Raw genomic sequence first — 19,695 nt, 5'->3', positions numbered from 1 at the left:
GATGTTGCATCAAAATGGTATATGTTAAAGAAGGAATTAACATGCAGTGTTCATCCCAACCTTCTGATTTAGTATTATAATTGAGAAATACTTTATTTATGTGATGTCTTTTGTTTTTCTTTTTAATTTGCAGTGCCACTTGATGCATTATACCTCACCTGAGAAGACCGTCACATGAAATGAAAGAGCAACAGGCACATAAAGCATCGTGATGATGATTCGAAGCCTTGACCTGAAGCAAGGAACTGGCATTCGAGGCCATCTGATTACCTGGTTGGGTGTGTGTGATTAAGGTGTGCGGTTAGAGGGACTGAAGCATGACAAACAAACCATGCTGCCTTAGCTGAGATCAGAAACAGTGACTCCTAGGCATAATGTGATAGGCAATCGTGGGAGAATTTCATGGTGTGCTATGGTCTTTGACTCTCTCTCTCTTTCTTTTTTTTTTTGTGTGTGTTTTTTTAATGTTTTCAAGTTTTTCTCATATGTAATATTCACAGGGTGTGCATTGTCGACACTAATTTTGCTTTTGACATTGTTTTTATATTCTGTTTCTATTTCGTAAAACTAAAACTCAGAAATATGGTAAGTTAAATCAATGTTGCGCCAAAGATAGTTAAAACAATTATGTTTTGGTGTGTTATAGGTTGGTTGTGGCATTTGGCTGTCTTAGTAACTTGGACAATCAGATTCGTTTGGCTCTTGGATATGTTTGAGAGGTGTATAATTTTTTTATTCTGTTCGACAAAGTTATCATGGATTTAGTTGATTTTATCTAATTCGTATAGTATTCTTGTATGTTCGTTTACAAAGGGTTATTCTCGACGAATCTCATTCTGTTGATTTAGTTGGATATCTCATTCTGTTGATTTAGTTGATTCTGTTTGATATGTTAGTCGCTTGTAAAACATAATATTAGCTTAAATGAACGTGGGACATGGGGTTTAAGTTGGTTTGTTGTGATACATATATATACCACCTACTCTTTTGAGTAGAAAATGTATAGCATCACGTATAATTTATTTCGTTGGTTTGTTCTTGGTCTTTGTCCTTCGGTCATTTTTACAACCAAGCGCTCTTCTTCCATAAAAGTAATTATGGAAGTCTCGTCTCTAAGATACCATGGTGCTATTATGCCCATCGCCCTACTATTCGTCGTCTTACATCTGCCTCGTGGCATTATAGTACTCCTTTGAGTTTACCTCCATTCTAACTGACGCTTGGTTTTGGATAGTTGAGAGTCTTTTTAGACTCGTTGTCGCTTCCTTGCCCCTTTCGACCACTTACTTCAACACCTCTATATTCTTTGAGCAGTTCCTCTTGGTTGATAGAAAAATAGATTGCAACTCCCATGCATAGCTTTTGCCATCATGTTGTAGGGCTCCTGTTGATTTTATTTTCCTTTGTATTGTTGGGAGTAATATTTTTTTATTTGGACTTATCCTTTGACTTGTCGGGCTCCTTTAAGCGAATATGAGCTCTAGAGCAATCTAATTCTCCAATCGCTCTGATCATACCTCTATATGATCAAGTCCCTCTTATGGGACTCACTGGTACTTACATTCGGAATTCTCCCTCGGCGGTATACAATCCTTATATGCTGACAACCAAGGCTTTCATCCGAGATAAAATTTGATGCACGAACAGAAGATCAATCTCTGCGGTACCATAACATTTACTATTTGAATCTATAGTTTTTCTTGTCGTCATGTTGTTCACTGAAGTGGAGTTCCTAATAGCTCCCAATCATACCTCTGTATAATCAAGTCTCTCGTATGACATCTCTCACATGTATCGTATTGTCTCAAACTATTCTACCATAATCTGCTGCACCATATTGCCTCAGTGACATCTCCACTGTGTTATGATCTTTGTGAGATGAACTCGGACTGCGATCTCTCAATGAGTGGCCTCTGCCAACATATCATAGGGCCTCCATCATATCTAATTGTGTTTGCTCATTTGGAAATTGACTTTTGTCCACTCGCTCTCGAAGCACACTCGGATGAAGAATAGCTCTAGGACAGTCTATTGCTTAATAGCTCTTGAAGTCCGTTGACTTCATTGAAATTGGTGCGTTGTTGTCTAAATCTTGGGCCTCTACCTCCTAACATAATCTCCGTTGTGCACTACTTCCTTTACGGCAACTCGAATGGTAGCACTACAACATATTCTTCAAGAGTACCCGTCTCTATGTCCTCTTGCCTCGTGTCAAGGCCTTCTGACTCTAATTTAGCCTCCTTAATTTGAGTCGCTTTAGTTCATTTGTCAAATGCTTTGTCAAGATAATGTGCATATGTCTTGAAGTTCCATTTGACTTTAGCACTATACAGATTGAGTCTGCTCTATTAGAATGAGGGACCTATAGAATGACATGATCCTACTCTTACCTTTGCATGAGTTCATGTCAGTATCGTTGTCTAATGAAAGCTTCATGCCTCCGCTCCATGTTCTATCTTCTATGTCAACTCTTTTCATGTGGCTTGGGCATTTCAGTAAGTTCCACCCAAGTTGTTTCACTCCACGATTTGCATTAAGTTAATGGTGGCCCTTGTGCCCACCATTCCACAAGTTAGCCCTCCGTTGAGTTCGATCTTTATATTGACTCTAAGTGTGCCTTAGTTTGGTATTGCTTTGGGTCGCTCCTCAACTTAATCTCGCAATACATCCAGCAATGCATTACCTCATGTGAGATCATTCAATGACTCCTCGTCGCTCACTTGGTTTGTTGAGCTTTATGGTGTTGTCTTAAGATACCCCTCCTTAATATATCCCTCTTAGATATCTGTCTCGTTGGGGTAATTTTTCTCTTCACATTCTTCCCTCCGAAAGTTTTGGAAACAATCATCCCCTTGGACTACTCCACCTTGTTGAATAAACTATACATTATTTCGCCCCATAAATGCACTTGCTAGATTACAACTCTTCGCCAATGCTTACTGTGCCTCTTAAGGCCTAGTAATATGTTGAACTTAGTGCACACTTTAGCCTCATATGGACATATCTTTCCGATGTCAAAGAGAAAGTTTCAATGCTCCATGTCATCGAGTTTTAATCGCATTGGGATGGTAACAGACAATCAATCGTTTACATATAAGCCCTTGTATGAGCATTGAATTTTTTGAGTTAGCAATTCCCCTTACCTTTTTGTGAGCTTTGCACAACTCTTTCATTTGCTGAGCAACCCATTTCACCCTTTATAGTCTCATCGTTTTCCAAACGCCTTGTTTGCCTTGAGCATTATCAAGTTTGGTTGCCAACATCGAGTTATATCTTAAACTCAATCATCCCAACCTTTATGTACGACCCATTCTTTCTAGCTCGCTTGTCCTTGTGGTGCCTCTTACACGAAAGATTGGCCATTCTTCTTAATGAAAAATTTAGAATGCTCACTCTTCTAAGAAACTCCTTCCCCTGCGTCTCTATGCTTGTTTCCCACGAACAGTCGCATGTGTTGGCTACTCTCAATGCAGCTCTGCTAGGTCTCTCACGTTTGCATGCTAAGTGATTTTAAGTGTACTTATCCCGGTCTAATACTATCTATTATGAACTTAGCTGATTTTGCCTAAGTCGTGCAGTATCTTTATGTGTTCATTCGCAAAAGGTCAACCTCCTCGAAACCTCTTATTGTTCCTCGATGACTTTCAAAAGAGAAGACATGTTAGACAAATAGTTTAACTCAGGATCTATAAGCAATTATTTCAGTAAACATTTGATTAGATAATACAAATTACAAACACAAACTTCAGAACAATTGCATGAGAAAAGGTTCAAGATGGTCCGTCACGATTAAAAGTCTCCATAAGTATCCATCTGACACTACTATAGAATAAGGCAACGAATTAGTCATAAACACTACCCCAAAGGCTCATCCAATCATATGTCATTTGGGTAGCTCCTGGGTATTATGTTAGTTGAAACTCAACACCACTCTATGAAGCTAAAAAACCTCTAAAATAACTGTTTAGATGGCTTGTTTCTAGATAGTTTTACCTATAACTACATATAACATGTGCAAAACATGAACAAAATCGAAAGACACAAATATACATGAGGATTACATCAAATATCATGTTTATAAATTTATCTTTGTAGATGAATATCGAAGACCTTTTCATTTTAGTTCGTTTATGATAAACTTTCGTATAGCCTATGATTTTTAAAAAAAATCTTTTTGTACATGGTGGTGATAAATTATTCATATGTTTGTCCTCCTAATTTATTTTTTTCTCTATAAATATCTGTAGTGGGCTATGTTGATCTTTGTGAGTAGGTGTAGCTTGGGTGTTAGCATTCCTCGAGCAAAACAGGCTCTACGCTTTAACCTCATGCAGCCTACCAAGAAAACATGGATACTAAGCAAACTCAGGACCTGGATTTTTAACCTTGTGCAGTAGTCTACTTAGGAAACCGGGATAGAGAAACCGTTAGAAAGGTGAACACGCTGTTTTCTCTATATCATCTACAAGGAAGCTTGTGGAAGAACAGTTCAGATGTTGAAAATATCATCCAGAAGCACAGTTTATGCGTATCGAACAAAATTTGGATGACTTAAAACAGTTCTAAATTCTAAACACCTTTGAGTGTCTACTGTTAACATCCCATCATACAACAACATAGCATTTGCGAATGATAGTGACCCAAGACAATGAAATGGTCCATGGCAAGTCTGATCCATGAAACAATTGCTCCTGCTTGGAGTCTGACTTATGTGGTAACACGAGGCATGGTTGCCGATGAGAGCAAACTGCTCTCTTCTTTAGAAATCTCTTCGGCCATCAAGATTTCCATCGATGATTGTCCATCGGAAGGGATGTTCTCTGGCACCCGCAATCTCAGATCCAGGCTACTGGAGGCTGACTGTTCCATGGCTGGGAAATCCATTGCTGTTCTGCCGTCAAGTATGCTCACCACATTGGACATCATGGGTCTTCGAGTTGGCGATGGATTGGTGCATGCAAGAGCCAAGTTCAAAATCCGCAATGCCTCTTCCTTGGAGTACTCTGAACCCAGGACTGGGTCAACAAGCTCAAGCAGGTTTCCTTGCTCCTGGAGAACATAAGCCTGCAGCCCTCCCATGTAAAGATGTAATAAATAAGCTTACTGCATTCACATCTGATACAGCAAAGGAAACTGCCTAAATAATACTAGATATACGAAAAGAGCACATTAAGATAAGCTAAAGAGAGTATTTTGATGTGATCGCAAGAAATTATTTCATGAGCTTTCAGAAAGAAAGTTACGAGGATGAGCAATTTGGTTCACTCGGTCTGGCACAGGCCGAGCCAGAAAAATTATTGGGACATGTCATACCAGTACATCTCAATTACAAAGGTGAAGGAACATGACATTTTCTTCTGTGTTTCACCTTTGCATGATATAGACCCTCCAATGCATTATCAAACAAAAACAGCGTAGTATTGACTGCATAAGTTGAATTTGATTTCTGATCATATTCAGCAAAAATCTCTCTCTAAGAGATGTTCTAATCATCTCTAAAATTGTTGTTCGGCAACCAAATGCCGGCGACCATGGGAATATTTGGATGGCATTTCAACTTGTATGTGACATTATAATTAAAATGGAGGCTTATAGGAGATGCTGATGGAAAAGAGGGATGTATGTGGATGGTGAACAGCCAGATGGTTGAGAAGGACTAGGTAAGACCAGAAAAAGGAAATCCACATATTTCAAATAGTGTTTGATTTTCATGGTGCGAGTTGACTGACATGAATTATCTGCAGCAGGGACTCATGGCAGTTAAACAAAAGCGGTACAAGGAAATTGAACAGGTTCAAACCCCACAAAAATGAAGGAAAAAAAAATGGTGAAGCAAATCTTCTTTTCTAATGTTTGGTATGTCAAACAAAAACGCAAAAGAGAAAAAGGAGAAAATTTTGTGCCTAAATTCTTTTGTCCACATAAAGAGAGTAATTATGAAAATAATATACTGTGTGGCCATGTGAGAATATATTTTCTCCCTCGACCAACCAACTAATAATCTTTATTTTTTTTCTTTTACATTAATTGTTTTTTACAATAGATTATTATTATTTATTTCTTTTGCATCCAAAGGAGCCAATCAAGTTAGGAAGATGCTTATGGAAAAGAGAAATACATGTAGCTGACAAATATTTGTGAGGCCAAAATACTGGAAAAGAGAAAATCTCTGAGAGGCCAAAATACTCAATTATCTGACAAATATTTTCATTTTCATGGTGCTAGTTTAACAATAAGAATGATTAGTCAAAAGAAATTTTATGGTAGTTTAAACAGGGGTATAAGGATCAACATGAAATTTCTTAACATCAATTGGATGAATGACATGAACCAAGGAAAAAGTACCTTCAAGATCATTACCTGAGGGATGGTTCAGTGGTTAATTACTTTGCTACTGGATACATCAACAAAAGTTCCTCAATTAGTAGACAATACTTACCCAGTCAAGAAGAAACATGAGGTCTTTCTTTTGCCAATAATTTGTGTTGCAGATTCCACTAACAATTTCTAACAAGACCACACCAAAACTATACACATCTGCTTTGTCCGTCAAGTAACCCCTCAATGCATATTCAGGAGCCATGTATCCCCTGTATGAAGCCAATTGCCATACACTGCTTATCACAATAAACATGTACTGAAACTATATAAAAATTTTTTTGCTGGTTGTGGGAGAGAATGATAGAATATGTAATCAACTGGATTTACTTGCAAAAACTTCAAAAATATAGCTTTCAAGTTGCATCAATATTTGATATCTTAAGAATATACATTGTCAGAAATTGTAAATTGTCATTTAAGAGAAACAGAACTTTCAGAAGATGTTCAAAATATAAACCAACATGAGTATAACCCTTATCAAGTTTTTATACAATTTACTAACTATTTGGGTATGATATCTTATGAGAAACATTTCTCGGTAATTATCTTCTTGTGGGGAACAAATGATAACTCTAAAATATGTCTATGGAAAAAGATGAATTAGTAATAAGATAATAATTGGAAGATCTTTTCTACTACATTTCTATTTAATATAATGCATTCCTTTACTTTGTAACACTTTCAGTCTTCAATGCTAGTATTGAGAGTTAGCACATGCATAATGTCCACATATCTTTTTTTATGGTGGTCAGATTATACTTTATCACGTGGAAGGGTGTGTGACCGACTCATGCTCAAAATTTTGCATCTGCATGCTTCCTCTTCTAAGAGAGAAAAAGGTGGAGATTAGTCAACAAAAAAGATAACCACGTGTGGAAAATAAATGTGTTTCACAGAGAAGGGAGGTCAAAATGGATCTCCTAGAAATGCAAAATACCATCATCTATTATCCATCTCACTCGAACAAGCTATGCATGTAATAACTTTTTCCTCCCTGATAAAAAGATAGAAAGACAGCAAGAATGAACAGCACCAAAAATCACTCAGAAGACATTGACAGCAACTACGTCCAGGAAGATTTTTTTTCTTCCAGATAGTCATAGACTCACAGTATTGTAAAATCGTTAAAATGCCCTGGCAATCTAGTGATAGTCCTAGTTAGTGCTGTTGGTAACAATGGTACAATAAAGCCCAAAGATTTTAATAATGCATTAATTAAGCAAGTGATTTTTCTATGTTCTAATCAAGGCTTAGCACTTGCTCAAAATACAAACACATCCTACCTTATAGAGGTCATAAGTTATTTCATGATGTTACCCTCCAGATTTAGTAGTCTAGATGGTTGATCCTGTGTCTAATTGAATGGCCAGTAACTTCCAGAGATTGTGCATATAAAATATAGTTCCTTAACACAATGCACTCACCTTGTTCCTGCTATTCTGGTGCTGATATGTGTATTCTCTTCTTCGTCAAGCTTAGCCAAGCCAAAGTCTGATATTTTTGCATTAAAATTTTTATCAAGCAGAATATTGGTTGCTTTGATGTCTCTGTGAACAATCTTTAACCTTGATTCCTCATGGAGATATGCCAAGCCTGTTGCCACACCCAGGCAAATGTTGCACCTTGTCTTCCAATCAAGTCTCGGCCGATTTTGTTCAGAACCTGTTAGTAAACAGGTTCTAAAACCACAGAAATATAAACAGCAAGTCACATGACAGTGTTTCTAAAACCTTACCAAACAGAGCGTTGGCAAGACTGTTGTTTTCCATGTACTCATATATTAGCAATAGTTGATTTCCTTCAATACAACATCCATAGAGTTTTACAAGATTTGGGTGCTGTAATGCAGATATCATGCCTATCTCATTGACGAATTCACGATTCCCTTGCTTTGACTTAGAAGAGAGCTGTTTAACAGCAATTAGTGTACCATCTGGCAGCACACCCTAGAAATTGAGTTGCATTACATATCAAAGTTCTATTATGAGAGAAAATTATACAGTTGCTGTTGATAATACATTAACCAACAAGAATAAAAGTCAAGTGGCATTTAACAATATGTATCTGTACCTTGTAAACAGGACCAAACCCTCCTTCGCCTATCTTGTTTGCAATGTCGAAGTTTTTGGTGGCAGTTTTGATTTGCTTATAACTGAAGTATCCAGTAACCAACTCTAGGCGTCTAAGCTCTGCATTCACAGGCAATTTAACACCAGAATTATGCCAATGCTATAGCAAGAAGCAACAGATAAATGGCCTTGTTTCCACTTTGACTGCAACCGTTGCAGCCCATTCATATCCTTTTTCAGATCTGTTGCTGAAAAGCCAAACTAATCTCCAAGTATCCAATTAGATCATTATTTTCAGTAAATTAATTTGATAAACAGACAGGTCTCATCTCATTTAATGGCTAACAGATTGACCACTCAGATGGCTAAATGGTTTACAATTTTGATAGCCTGTCAGCCTGAATTGTTGGTTGGAGCTAACAGATTGACCAACCGCTTAGATGCCCTTAACAGCCTGACAGCTTGATTGCTTGTTAGCAGGCATTTTTATGTGTGCAAGCTGTTACCATGTTAACGGAAACATGACTAAATGCATAATGGTGAAATTAGACTTTGAGAGGAATTATCATACTTTTGATGAAGCATCATCAGAGCCGCATGTGAGCATAGGGCCATGATATTTCAAGGGTAGACAAGGTTGCTTCAAATAAGACACAGGATGAAGGGAAAACAAAGGGCAAAGCTAGAAGTAGGGTTATATCAGGAAACCACTGTCAATGTGCTGAAGAAAGAGGAAAGCTTATGAGATGGTTGGTGTATGTCTCAGTCTTGTCATCACCAAAAAAATGCAACGCTCGAGCACTAAGGAAATTAATCTCTTGTAAAATTTATGTGATTCATCAAGTTTAGGCTAACTCCATGGTTGATAAACTTTCAGGAAGAATTGATTATGCAAGTAAACATTCTCCTTGTGGAGCAACATCTAGTCTACTGGGAGATACCACTTTTCCCCAACAAAGATTATAACAAAACACAAGAGTTGACCACTGAACTAGCAATCCAAATATAACCTTGAGAAGACAGCATCCACTTCGTTTGGTTAAAATCATTGCATTCTTTCTAAGATCTTCAAATATTTTACTAGCAAAATTTACGGAACTCGCTTGCCATACCTAAGCAAAATTACATAATTTATAGAAAAAGAAGTCATTCAAGAAACTCATTTTGGATGACTAACACTAAAAACTAAAAATAAGCATTGCTGAGAACCAAAGCAAATCATATTCTGGAGAAAAATTGTGGCAGCTACAATTCAATCATGATGCATGTGGGGCTTCCTACATTCGAGTTCAAAATAACCTATTTAGAACTATCATTTATATTAGCCATCAAACTACTTCAATCTTAAGATATTTGCAATTTGATCCTAAAATTAGTCCCATGATAAGTAGGCTTCACTCACCATTCAGGGTTTCATCAGAAAGCAAACCTATAGCAATTAGGTTTTAATTTTTTAATCATCATTATACCATCCAACCAAAACAAGATAAACCTTGTTGTCAAACATATTATCTTGCTGAGTTCACATTTTGGTTACTCAATGTACTTCCACTGAGTGCATGAGTTATTTTCTATCACATGACGGGATGATATAAGAACTAGTTCACTTAACTAATACAACATAAAAGCTTCTAAGATCCAGAGACATACTCTCAATCAAGAACATAAAAAAGAAAAGGCCTTCATAATAAACACACAGATAGCTGTATTACCATTATGATCTGGGTTCTTTCTTCTTGAGCGAGACAAAATTAGGAATATGATCAACACTATTACAACACAAGCAGCAGAAACAATTCCCAAAATAGCCCCAGTAGATAATTTTTGTCGAGAAGCTTCAGTACACCGATCGAGTGAGAAATCTACAAAAATAATGATAAGATGTAACCATAAGCAAGCAGCTTCAAAAGAAAACAGAGGACACGAGTCAAGAGACATACTTGGGGTGACAGAAATGGCTGATATAAGAGGTCCATAAACACTTCTACGTGGTATGGAATGTGTCCCTTTCCCAGCCCACTGGAAGTGAATTTCCAAAGTGCCATCTGCATCTACATAAGTATCACTGAAGACCTCAATTTTTTCCTTTCCAGTTCCATTAGCTTCGTTTGCAATATTATAGTCTCTCAAAACCTTATTTCCCTGCATATATTTAAGAAGATATCATAAAAGAATAATTATGTATCTCTGATAAAAAAAAGAAAAAAATAATATAGAGGGATGATGATAAGACAACAATCCATCACCTGTATTGATACATCAAATATTCGTTGTCCTAAGCTTGAATAATTTTGGTCATCAGTAAACATTATTTCAGCAAAGTGGAGCTTCACTGTATAGTTACCCTCTTGTAAGCAGAGGCCATAGTATTTAAGGGAGAGAGGACTGAGCCGAGCTGTCTTGTACAACTCTGAATTGGTCATGTTCAATAATGATGCACTTTTAGCAATATATTTTTCATCACGATTGTCCACAAAGTCACCCGTGGAGCTGTATGCCCATTTCTCAGTAGAGGCATATTGTGCAGGTCCGAACTGATTTATATCTTCTTCAAATTCATTGCCATCAACAAATGCCTTCTCACCTCCACAATTTATAAACAAGTTGCAATCTGCAAAATTCATGAAAATAAATTTCTTAAAGATTGATTTCTTATATAACCGTTGGTGAAATATATTCTTTTAACATTCCAGGCAATCCAAAGAATCCTTTCAGCACCAAAGGGTACTAACTTCTCGCCTTTTCAGAACATGGGAGATTTCGCCTTAAACATGACTTGACCCTATAAAAGGAAAAGCAGCAAGACAGTATGATCTTTTTAGTCACTTGAGGAATATGTAGCAATTCAGTAAGATAATGCAAGAAGGAAGCAGCTCACGAGTTATTATGTGTGGATGAATAACTGGAAACCAGATTCCTGCAAGAAAAACAATCAACTACTGTTGAAGAAATGAAGTACAAGTTACTTTTGTTGGTATCAGGATATTGACTACTTACAGGTTGCCGTGTTGACAATCGGATGGTATAGGTGATCCTGTGAAAGTGTTATAAGAAAGGTCCCTGCTATTAATCTTGTAAGTTGATAGACATTGACTGTAAAAGTGATGAGAACTAAGACAGGAACATATTAAGAACCCCTAGAAAGCATCTCATACAGGTTCTTATCGCTTCCCAAGATCCAGTCTGGTATTGTTCCATTAAGCATATTACTTGTAAGGTACCTGTATGGTGAAACAAGGACATAAAGGCATGTAGTTTAGCTGCAACAACGTAAAAAAGCTACTACTATGGCTCACAATAATATAAAGAAATGATTAGGTAAAATGGTCACAATCACATGTAATTTATTGATCTCCTCAATATATCGTAGCTGCTTGGAATTGGACCGCTCAAGTTGTTAAAGCTCACATCTCTGTAAGCAAATTACAATATTAAGTCTTTGAATAGGCTCTCATCCCAAAAAATAGGAAACAACAAAAACAGTAAATGCATCTGTTTTATTTGTCCGCATGATAAACAAGGTTGACAAAGTAAAGCTACAGGTCGATAACTCGACAAACCTAAAAACTTACAAGGTTTTAATAGTAGGCATCTCTGCGATAAAATCAGGAAGTTCACCAGATAGAGATAAGTTCCGGAGAACCCTGCACCAATTCCAACACTTGCCAATAATTGTGCACAAGGAGCAAGAGAAAAAGAAAAGATTCATGCCTCTGTTGTGCCAGGTGCAATCTGTGTGACCAAGATACTTACAGTCTTTCCATTTTGTTCATATTTTGTAGTGCTGGAAAAGTCCCAAGACCACCTTTCAGATCAGATACCCTCCTAAATAACCAAACTAGATAGATAAATTACAAATGAAAAACAGAATATGTTTAAACTGACAGGAATTTTAAGCATTGAAATGGCTCTTACAACTGTTGAATAGAAGTCAAATTTGAGATGGTGGGAGGAAAAGGCCCCTCCATCAATGTTCCTTGCATGTCTCTGAAAGCAAATAATTTACAAATTCAAGAGATTAATTAGGGCCTGAGATTGATAGAAATTCTGCTTAAAGAAAAGAAGAAAAAAAGGAGTACTGATCCTCACAGTCTTTGGAGCTTTGTCCAGTTACCAATGAAGCTTGGAATCTTGCCAGAGATTGGATTCCCATCGATTATGCTGTAATCAGGCTGAACATCTTAAGCATATATCAACTGAAGTTCCATTTATCGTAAAAGGCAGTCATGTAGCTTTGTGCAAATGGAAGTTCTAAGTCATTAGATAGCTTCATAGTGACCATAGATGATTAACTAAATGACTGGTCGAAAAGTTATATCACCCACAATTCTTTTAGGTTCGTTAGTTTGCCAAGTGAATCTGGCAACTCCCCATTCAGGTTGTTTGCAGAGAGACGACTGTTCAGAGAAAGTAAAAGGAAAGTTAATAAAGAAATAATATAGCCATTCAAAAATGAAGTCAGCAACAATTTTAACTGAAAAAAAGAAAGAACAAACCATATAAACTTTTACTAATTGATTAGTTTTAGAATTCATGAAGCATAAATTATCCAAGGTTTCTTCAAGAACTATGCCCCTGTTACCTGAGATATCAGATTTTGTAAGAGGTTCAGATGATGCTTAACATTCAACTTCCCAACATTTCTAATAACTCCTTAAAAGGCTTAAAAAAAGTTGCAGTATCTCCATGACTCCAAGCATTCCAGCTGTTCTTTTTTTTTCGTGCAATGGAGAAACATTAACCATCCTTCAAATCCTAAGCATAGTTTTCAAAATTAGTACGGACTGACAATTATTAGATGGGCTACCTAGACCATCTTATCTGCACTATCGGCAGAGGGAATAGGAAGACAGTCCTTGAGCAGCAATCTCAGGCTCTTAGGCTCTCAGCCATCCCTTTAGTGTGGCAAGAGGAAATGTCGCTCATTGCTAACATCTTAATACCAGATACACAGAGAGATAGAACATGAACTGAAGAGTGATAATTTCTTCATACCATCAAGAGGATGACCATCAGACCAAATCATCCACCAAATTAGTCTCTAAGAACAAAGACAAGGACAAGGGGAAGACAATTGATGACCTAGAGGAGACAGAGAGAGCTCAGCCAAAATTGAGTTAGGTGGTTATTTATGATCTTAGCCTTTCTTCCAGCATAGATTTCATGAGCCATAATATGATGTCAATTTCTGATCCTAGTTTGCCGAATTTGAGGCTTCATATAATTTACAGTATTACTATGGTGATGCCAATTATGCTCAACTGCCATCATGGTAGCACTATTTAACACTACTTTCACGTCAACAACCACATCAAAGGACTCAATTTCAGGTACTGGACTCATGTCAGTATGCTGGCACATACTTTGGTACCAAGAAGGGAGCAGGGTGTGGGTGGAGGAGGAGAGGGGGAGAAGGAGAGGAGGACTGAAAACTTGAGGAGTTTGGAAGACTTAAAACTTTGCCTTCCAGTTAAGTATTAACCTACAAGGATTTACCATGTCACAATCAAAACTCAAAGAAGATACTACAGAAAAATTGAATTATGTATAGCCCCTTATCGTGTGTTATACAAAGTCTGTATGTAGAGGTTGTCTGTGGCTGCATCATTAACTGCACAGGAAAGATGATACATGTGTGATGCAATTTCTTGAATTCCATAGTAGCATCCATAAATACCGCATCTGAAAATATTTTAAAGGTTACTTGCATCTAGAAGCAAAAATAAACACGAGGCTTGAACCAGTTAATTCCTGCATTTTTCTTTTTTTGATTCAATCAGAGTATTTATACTCAGATTGCTGAAAGATAAAATAACGCATATGAGATGCAATTACAAGATATTACACCCTTTTTTCCTGGAACAAAAGAACTCATTTCTCCTCAACAATTCTGAACAATTTTTGTTTTAATATCCATTTGCAAAGACTCAAGTGGCTGAAGTCCTCAGATATTTGCACCTAAGAGCACAGTCAGTGCTCCTAAGAACATTTATTCTTAGTTTGATAAAAGTAATAGAGTTTGAGAGGAAGGATCTTACAGGTAATTTAAGTTGATGAGGTTACCAATGGATGCAGGTATCAGACCTTCTAGCTGATTGCAATCCAGTGTACTACATGACAAAATATTCCAGGAAGACCAAGACGGTGAGATAAAGAGAGATAGGGAGAGAGTAAGAGTGTGAGCGTGTGTGTGTAGGACACAGCAAGAGAGAGAGAGAGAGAGAGAGAGAGAGAGATTGTGTGTACAGTTCTTCAAGGGTAATGATTTTCCCTATCTCGTCTGGAATCTTCCCTGATATGCGATTTCCTAAAAGTGACCTGCAAAAAAAAGTTATTCATGCTGTGTTTTCTGCATTGTTTAATTTTTTTATTTGTCAAACATTATGTCCTATGGGGAAATACAAGAGAAACAAAGCAAAGAACAAACTCACAAGGTAGTCAGGGGAAGAGAAGCCCATGCAACTGGAATGGATCCGTTTAAATAGTTGCGTGCCAAATCTCTATTAACAAGCAATCAACGATTGATCAAGACATGTCGTTCTATAGCTAATATAAGGACTCTGGTGTTCAATCACTTCATTCAATAATCCAATCTAATACTTACAAGACTTGTAAGGAGGTAAGATTGGCAAATTCGTCTGGTAGGACTCCAGTTAAGTTCTGACCCTTCAGCTGTCTGTAAATCTCAAATTGCATGTGTAAACATGAGTTTTGATTAGAAGGAAGGCAATCAAAAGAATATATATAAGCAGTGGTAATGAGGTCTACATGCTTGTGACATGACAAACATTGATGGTGGGGCTGCAGGTGCACGTGAGATTGCTGACAACATAAATGAAGGAAGAGGGTTCAATCCATCCTTCAGTTCCACTACATGGATCCACTGAAATGTTCCACTTTTTCTTCAACTTGGAGGCAATCACTTTCAGCGCATTAACTGGTTCATCACATAACTTCATGTATTATTTCTGTGCACATAAATGTGCATAGCATATAAAATACATATCTAAACAGAAGCAAGTACTGGCAGAAGCACATAGAATTGGCTGTAATTAGGTGGATCAGCTGAGCATTATGAACGCATGGTCAGAAGGGGTGCATGCAGTTTGATATTTGGGGTTCCAATATCATCAAAACTCAGCTACTTGAGGTGTGAGGTGTTAGTGAAAAGTTAATAAAAACCAAACTTGAAGGAAGACAAAAATTCATCAAATAAATCCTCATTGGACTCTAAGTTTTCTGGAGCAACATGTTCTTAGGTGTAAGAGAGACAGAAACTGTAAAGATAAAATTTCTGCACGGAGGATTGAGTATGACAAAGAACAATAATGTTGCAACACAGAAGCAGGTCTTCAGGCCCTCACAAGAAGGTAGCAAAAGAACACTGGGAGTCAGAATATGGCAACTCGGTGGATATAAACTATGCAAATTAAAGACAGATATATCTGAGGTAACTAAACACCATAAGCATGCAGCTGTCCTTGAAAAAATATCATAATATTAAACGAATTGGCCAGATCAATATTTGGATATGAACTTAGTGATAACGTAGAGATTGAATGCCAGAGTTCTGCTAATTAAAAGGATCAATATAAAAAAAAGGAAAGCTCAGATATAAAAGACCAAACAAAATTTGCAGATACAATTGTGAGTTGTAAATGTCTACCACCTCCTATTATAAACATTGATAACATTGTTATATATAAAGAAATCAAATCAAGAACAGTTCTAAAGCAGGATGCTAAACAGTTTTGTATATTCAATTGATAGAATACTCTGTTGTTAAGGAAGCTTTTATATATTGGAGATGATATGAAACAGTGTGGTTCCCTCAAACAGATATGTTCATCCAGTAATTTACCATGCAAATAAGGCTAGTAACACAAGATAAGCAGATTAGAAGGTGGATTCCAGGTAGTAAATGGAAATCATAGTAAATGGAAATCATAGGAAATCAGAGAAAAATCATACTAATTGACTATTATAATCATCGTCCTTTTCTCGCCACCTCTGTTCAGAGATCAATCGACCGTAGAAAGCAACGCAGAAGAGACAAAAGAAAGAGATAAGAAGAAAATAAAATAAAGAAAGAACAAAAGGAGAGCTTCTTGAATAACGGCAAATCGACGAGGGCCAGTCGACGTGCATCAAGAAGGTGGATCTGTGATCCCAGTAACCAGAGCTCACCTCAACTGACTGCGACAATGATCCGCCAAGAGAAGCGTTCCATCTCCTCCTCTTGCCCTCTCTGACGCACATCGAAGTGATCCAAGAAGCTTCTAACAAAGCCCTGACGGCGAATCCCCGCCAAACCGTCTCGGCCGGTGAAAATAATAGGCCAATGAAAACAAAGAAAAACCAAAATAGGAATATACATATATATATATATATGAGGTTTTTTTAAAGAGGAAAAAAACCTCTAATTCTCTATGTTTATTACATTATGAGCTTTTTTTTGCATGGTTATGTCAAAATTTGAAATTAATATAACCAAAAAATAAAGAAAATTCGAAGCCTTCATCGAAAAAATAAAAGATATTTTTTTGAAAACCCCTAATATATATATATATATATATATATATGTTATTTTATTAATTTTCTTTAGCTAATTGTTGCATGAAAATTATAGAGTAAATAAAGAGAAAAAGATAAATGAGATCTTATAACAAACTATCGAGAAATAAGCTAATAAAAGTATTATATGTTTGTTACTGCATGGACTTTATTTGCTACAGAGGTATTGGGAGCAACACAACAGTACGTAGTAGCAGTTCTGTGAGACCACTTCAACTATTCTAATTCCTTCAGATGATTCAGACAAAGATCAAAAGCGATGACTGAAATATATAGCTAAAGCAGTTCTAGTTCTTCCTCCTGGAACTGAGGAGAAGCCATTCCTCGCGCCGCAAGAACAGAAACGACGAAGACGAAGTGAAACAACAGTATCGGAAGTCCTCTCAACTACCTTCTTTCGGATCCAGCTGCTGCGCCTCGCATCCGAGCTCTCGAAGCGAGCTCAGGGCGATCAGCAGCGAGAGGATGATGACGAGGCCGAAAGCGTTGGAGCAGCGTGAAGACGATGATGCTCCTTTCATCAGCTCTTTCTTTCGTGTCTTCCGACCGCACAAGGATCAAATCACAAGGAACTCCGCGGTGGGGCTTCTGCTTACTTATTGGAAGCTAAGGAAGAAGATTCATTGCTATAGCATAGTCACTGCTCTCTTCGAGAAAAGATTGACCCCATCGAGCATGAGCAAATCGACATCTAGCTGGAAGTTTTGACCATGGCTTCTTCGTCAAAGCTTGAGAGAAGAAGATTATCTCATGCTGTCTGTGAGCAGTCGTATCCTCTGCTTCATATAATATTATAGTCCTTTTCGAGGGCATATAATACTTCTTTGGAACGATTTACTATGAAACGAAAAAAAATATTCTAAAGATAAACAATAAAAAAATACTACAAAACCGACAAAAAAATATTAACACAAGTTGATTATATTCTAAAATCAATGCCTTGCAACCCTCGCATAGCCGACAGCTCACAGTTTGAAAGACAACAGTATTTAATGTTGTCATGTCAATCCGCTGCCAAAGTTTGACGATAACATGTCAAATGCTCTTATCGTAGAGTGTGCTACTTCATTTATGTTTCACTGTGAAGAAGAAGGTGATCCATCAACCACAACCTCCACCGGTATTCAAATCCAATGAAAATAAAACATACTACTGAATGAGCCACTTGTTTGCCTTCAAGTAGTTTTCTTTCAACAATGGATTAATGGACTTCTAAACTTATAATCTCTCAGCTAAAATAATAGCAATAATAACTTTGATAATAGAAATATTCACCAGCTTTCAAGTCAGATAAACATGCCGGTTCGAGTCATTTTAGGATTAGTATATGATAATATGTGAAAAGGATATTTAATAATAGAGCGAAAAAGTTAATATGATTGACTTTTTCATGTTCGATAGTCGACATCTCTATGTCATGTGATCAACATATCATCATCATACAATTATGATGTCTTGGATTAGATATAACCTTTACTATAAAGGCTAAAGCCTACTATAAAAAGTTTCTTAGATTAGATATAATCACGTGCAATTAGGACAGAAGAAGAACACTTGCGGACTAGACCAACTCATTTGCAAAGGAAATGGAACATTGGCCATGATCATGCATAGAAATGCTCGTCTCCCCTTAGTTTCCATGCATTTATACCTACTCTCGTAGGTTTTTCCATACGCTACACCGTATTTTTGGGTTGTGATAGCTGACTGAAATCTTGAAGAGACATTACTATGAGGAGCAATACTTCACAACAACTCTTCTTCTTCCTTGTTCCTTCACTTTCTTCTCTTCCTTTGCTTCCAGTTTCAAGGAATCTAGTGGCCACAACTCGGACTTGTCGCTTTACAATGTCAACTTTCCTGTTCAAGATTTTAGCCTTTGACAGGGTCAGGATGATGCATGAAGATAAACACAAGAAAAAGAATGTGACTGATGTGGGATGACATTGACTGCATGCTGCAGCATTGAGGTTGATATGAGGGCAATGGAATGCACTAATAGCATTAATATTCACCTGCTCAGAGATTATGAGGCTTTAGTTAAAATGACAAGAAATGGCTCTGTACCAAAGCAAAGTGGCAGGAAATAATGGAAAAGGACCATTTCATTAGCTGTGAGCAGTTCTCCTGCAGACAAGCAAGCAAAATGCATGTGAACAAGAATTGATATGTTTAGTTCTTGTAGCTCAACAACAGCAAGAAAATTGTCTGCTTCTGTAAAGAATTACGAGACTTGATTTATAACCCATGATTCATCATAGTTCTTGATTTATAACTGTTCAGTATTATGAAGGCTGTAAACACTATTTATATATGGAACTGCTCATCATGTTGTGACAAAAACTCTCTTTTAAGGCCACTGTAAACCTGCAACCTTATAATATGTAGAGAAACATTGGGATGTAATCAAACTAGAAAACAAGGATCTCTATCTTCTCAGTTCATCCAATGATGGCTCTCAAAGATAAGAAAGGTAAAGAAGATGAGGGAGTGTTTGGAAGATGTGGAAAATGCCTGGCATTGCTCGTTAATGTACTGCATCAGTGAGATGATTGATGAGTGCATTTGTCATGGGAGCTGGCAAAATTGACTACATTTTTGTCGGCAGACTTTGGTTTGGATTTGACTCTCAACCAACTAGATAACAATTGATATTAGAATTGATAATCAA

At 37.1% G+C, this 19,695-nt stretch overlaps 1 protein-coding gene and 1 long non-coding RNA gene across 2 annotated transcripts in view; one reads left to right on the top strand and one right to left on the bottom strand.

Annotated features, from left to right (window-relative positions):
- The window catches only part of LOC108952919 (uncharacterized), a 5,626-nt gene extending 5,082 nt beyond the window's left edge, over positions 1-544 (top strand). The window contains exons 3-4 of the long non-coding RNA XR_010505049.1: positions 1-17; positions 134-544. The exon at positions 1-17 is cut by the window's left edge and continues 68 nt beyond it. This is a non-coding gene — a long non-coding RNA (uncharacterized LOC108952919). The remainder of the gene's footprint in view (positions 18-133) is intronic.
- A 3,883-nt stretch (positions 545-4,427) lies between these two features.
- On the bottom strand, positions 4,428-17,791 carry LOC103973650 (probable LRR receptor-like serine/threonine-protein kinase At1g53430). The gene is made up of 24 exons (XM_009388312.3): positions 17,416-17,791; positions 15,219-15,387; positions 15,055-15,126; positions 14,882-14,950; positions 14,697-14,768; positions 14,489-14,560; positions 12,776-12,847; positions 12,540-12,611; positions 12,366-12,437; positions 12,204-12,275; positions 12,023-12,094; positions 11,788-11,862; positions 11,606-11,671; positions 11,448-11,510; positions 11,329-11,367; positions 11,183-11,232; positions 10,697-11,061; positions 10,391-10,592; positions 10,163-10,312; positions 8,452-8,570; positions 8,117-8,327; positions 7,806-8,043; positions 6,440-6,590; positions 4,428-5,064 (listed from the first exon to the last, which is right to left on the bottom strand). The coding sequence occupies exons 1-24, from the start codon at positions 17,543-17,545 to the stop codon at positions 4,708-4,710; spliced, it is 3,030 nt and encodes a 1,009-aa protein (XP_009386587.2). The 5' UTR covers positions 17,546-17,791; the 3' UTR covers positions 4,428-4,707.
- Between the last annotated feature and the right edge of the window lie 1,904 nt (positions 17,792-19,695).

This window comes from Musa acuminata, chromosome BXJ1-4 (assembly GCF_036884655.1).
Source record: "Musa acuminata AAA Group cultivar baxijiao chromosome BXJ1-4, Cavendish_Baxijiao_AAA, whole genome shotgun sequence".
In the NCBI taxonomy this organism is placed as follows: domain Eukaryota; kingdom Viridiplantae; phylum Streptophyta; class Magnoliopsida; order Zingiberales; family Musaceae; genus Musa; species Musa acuminata.
This window is presented reverse-complemented; position numbering and strand designations above follow the sequence as displayed.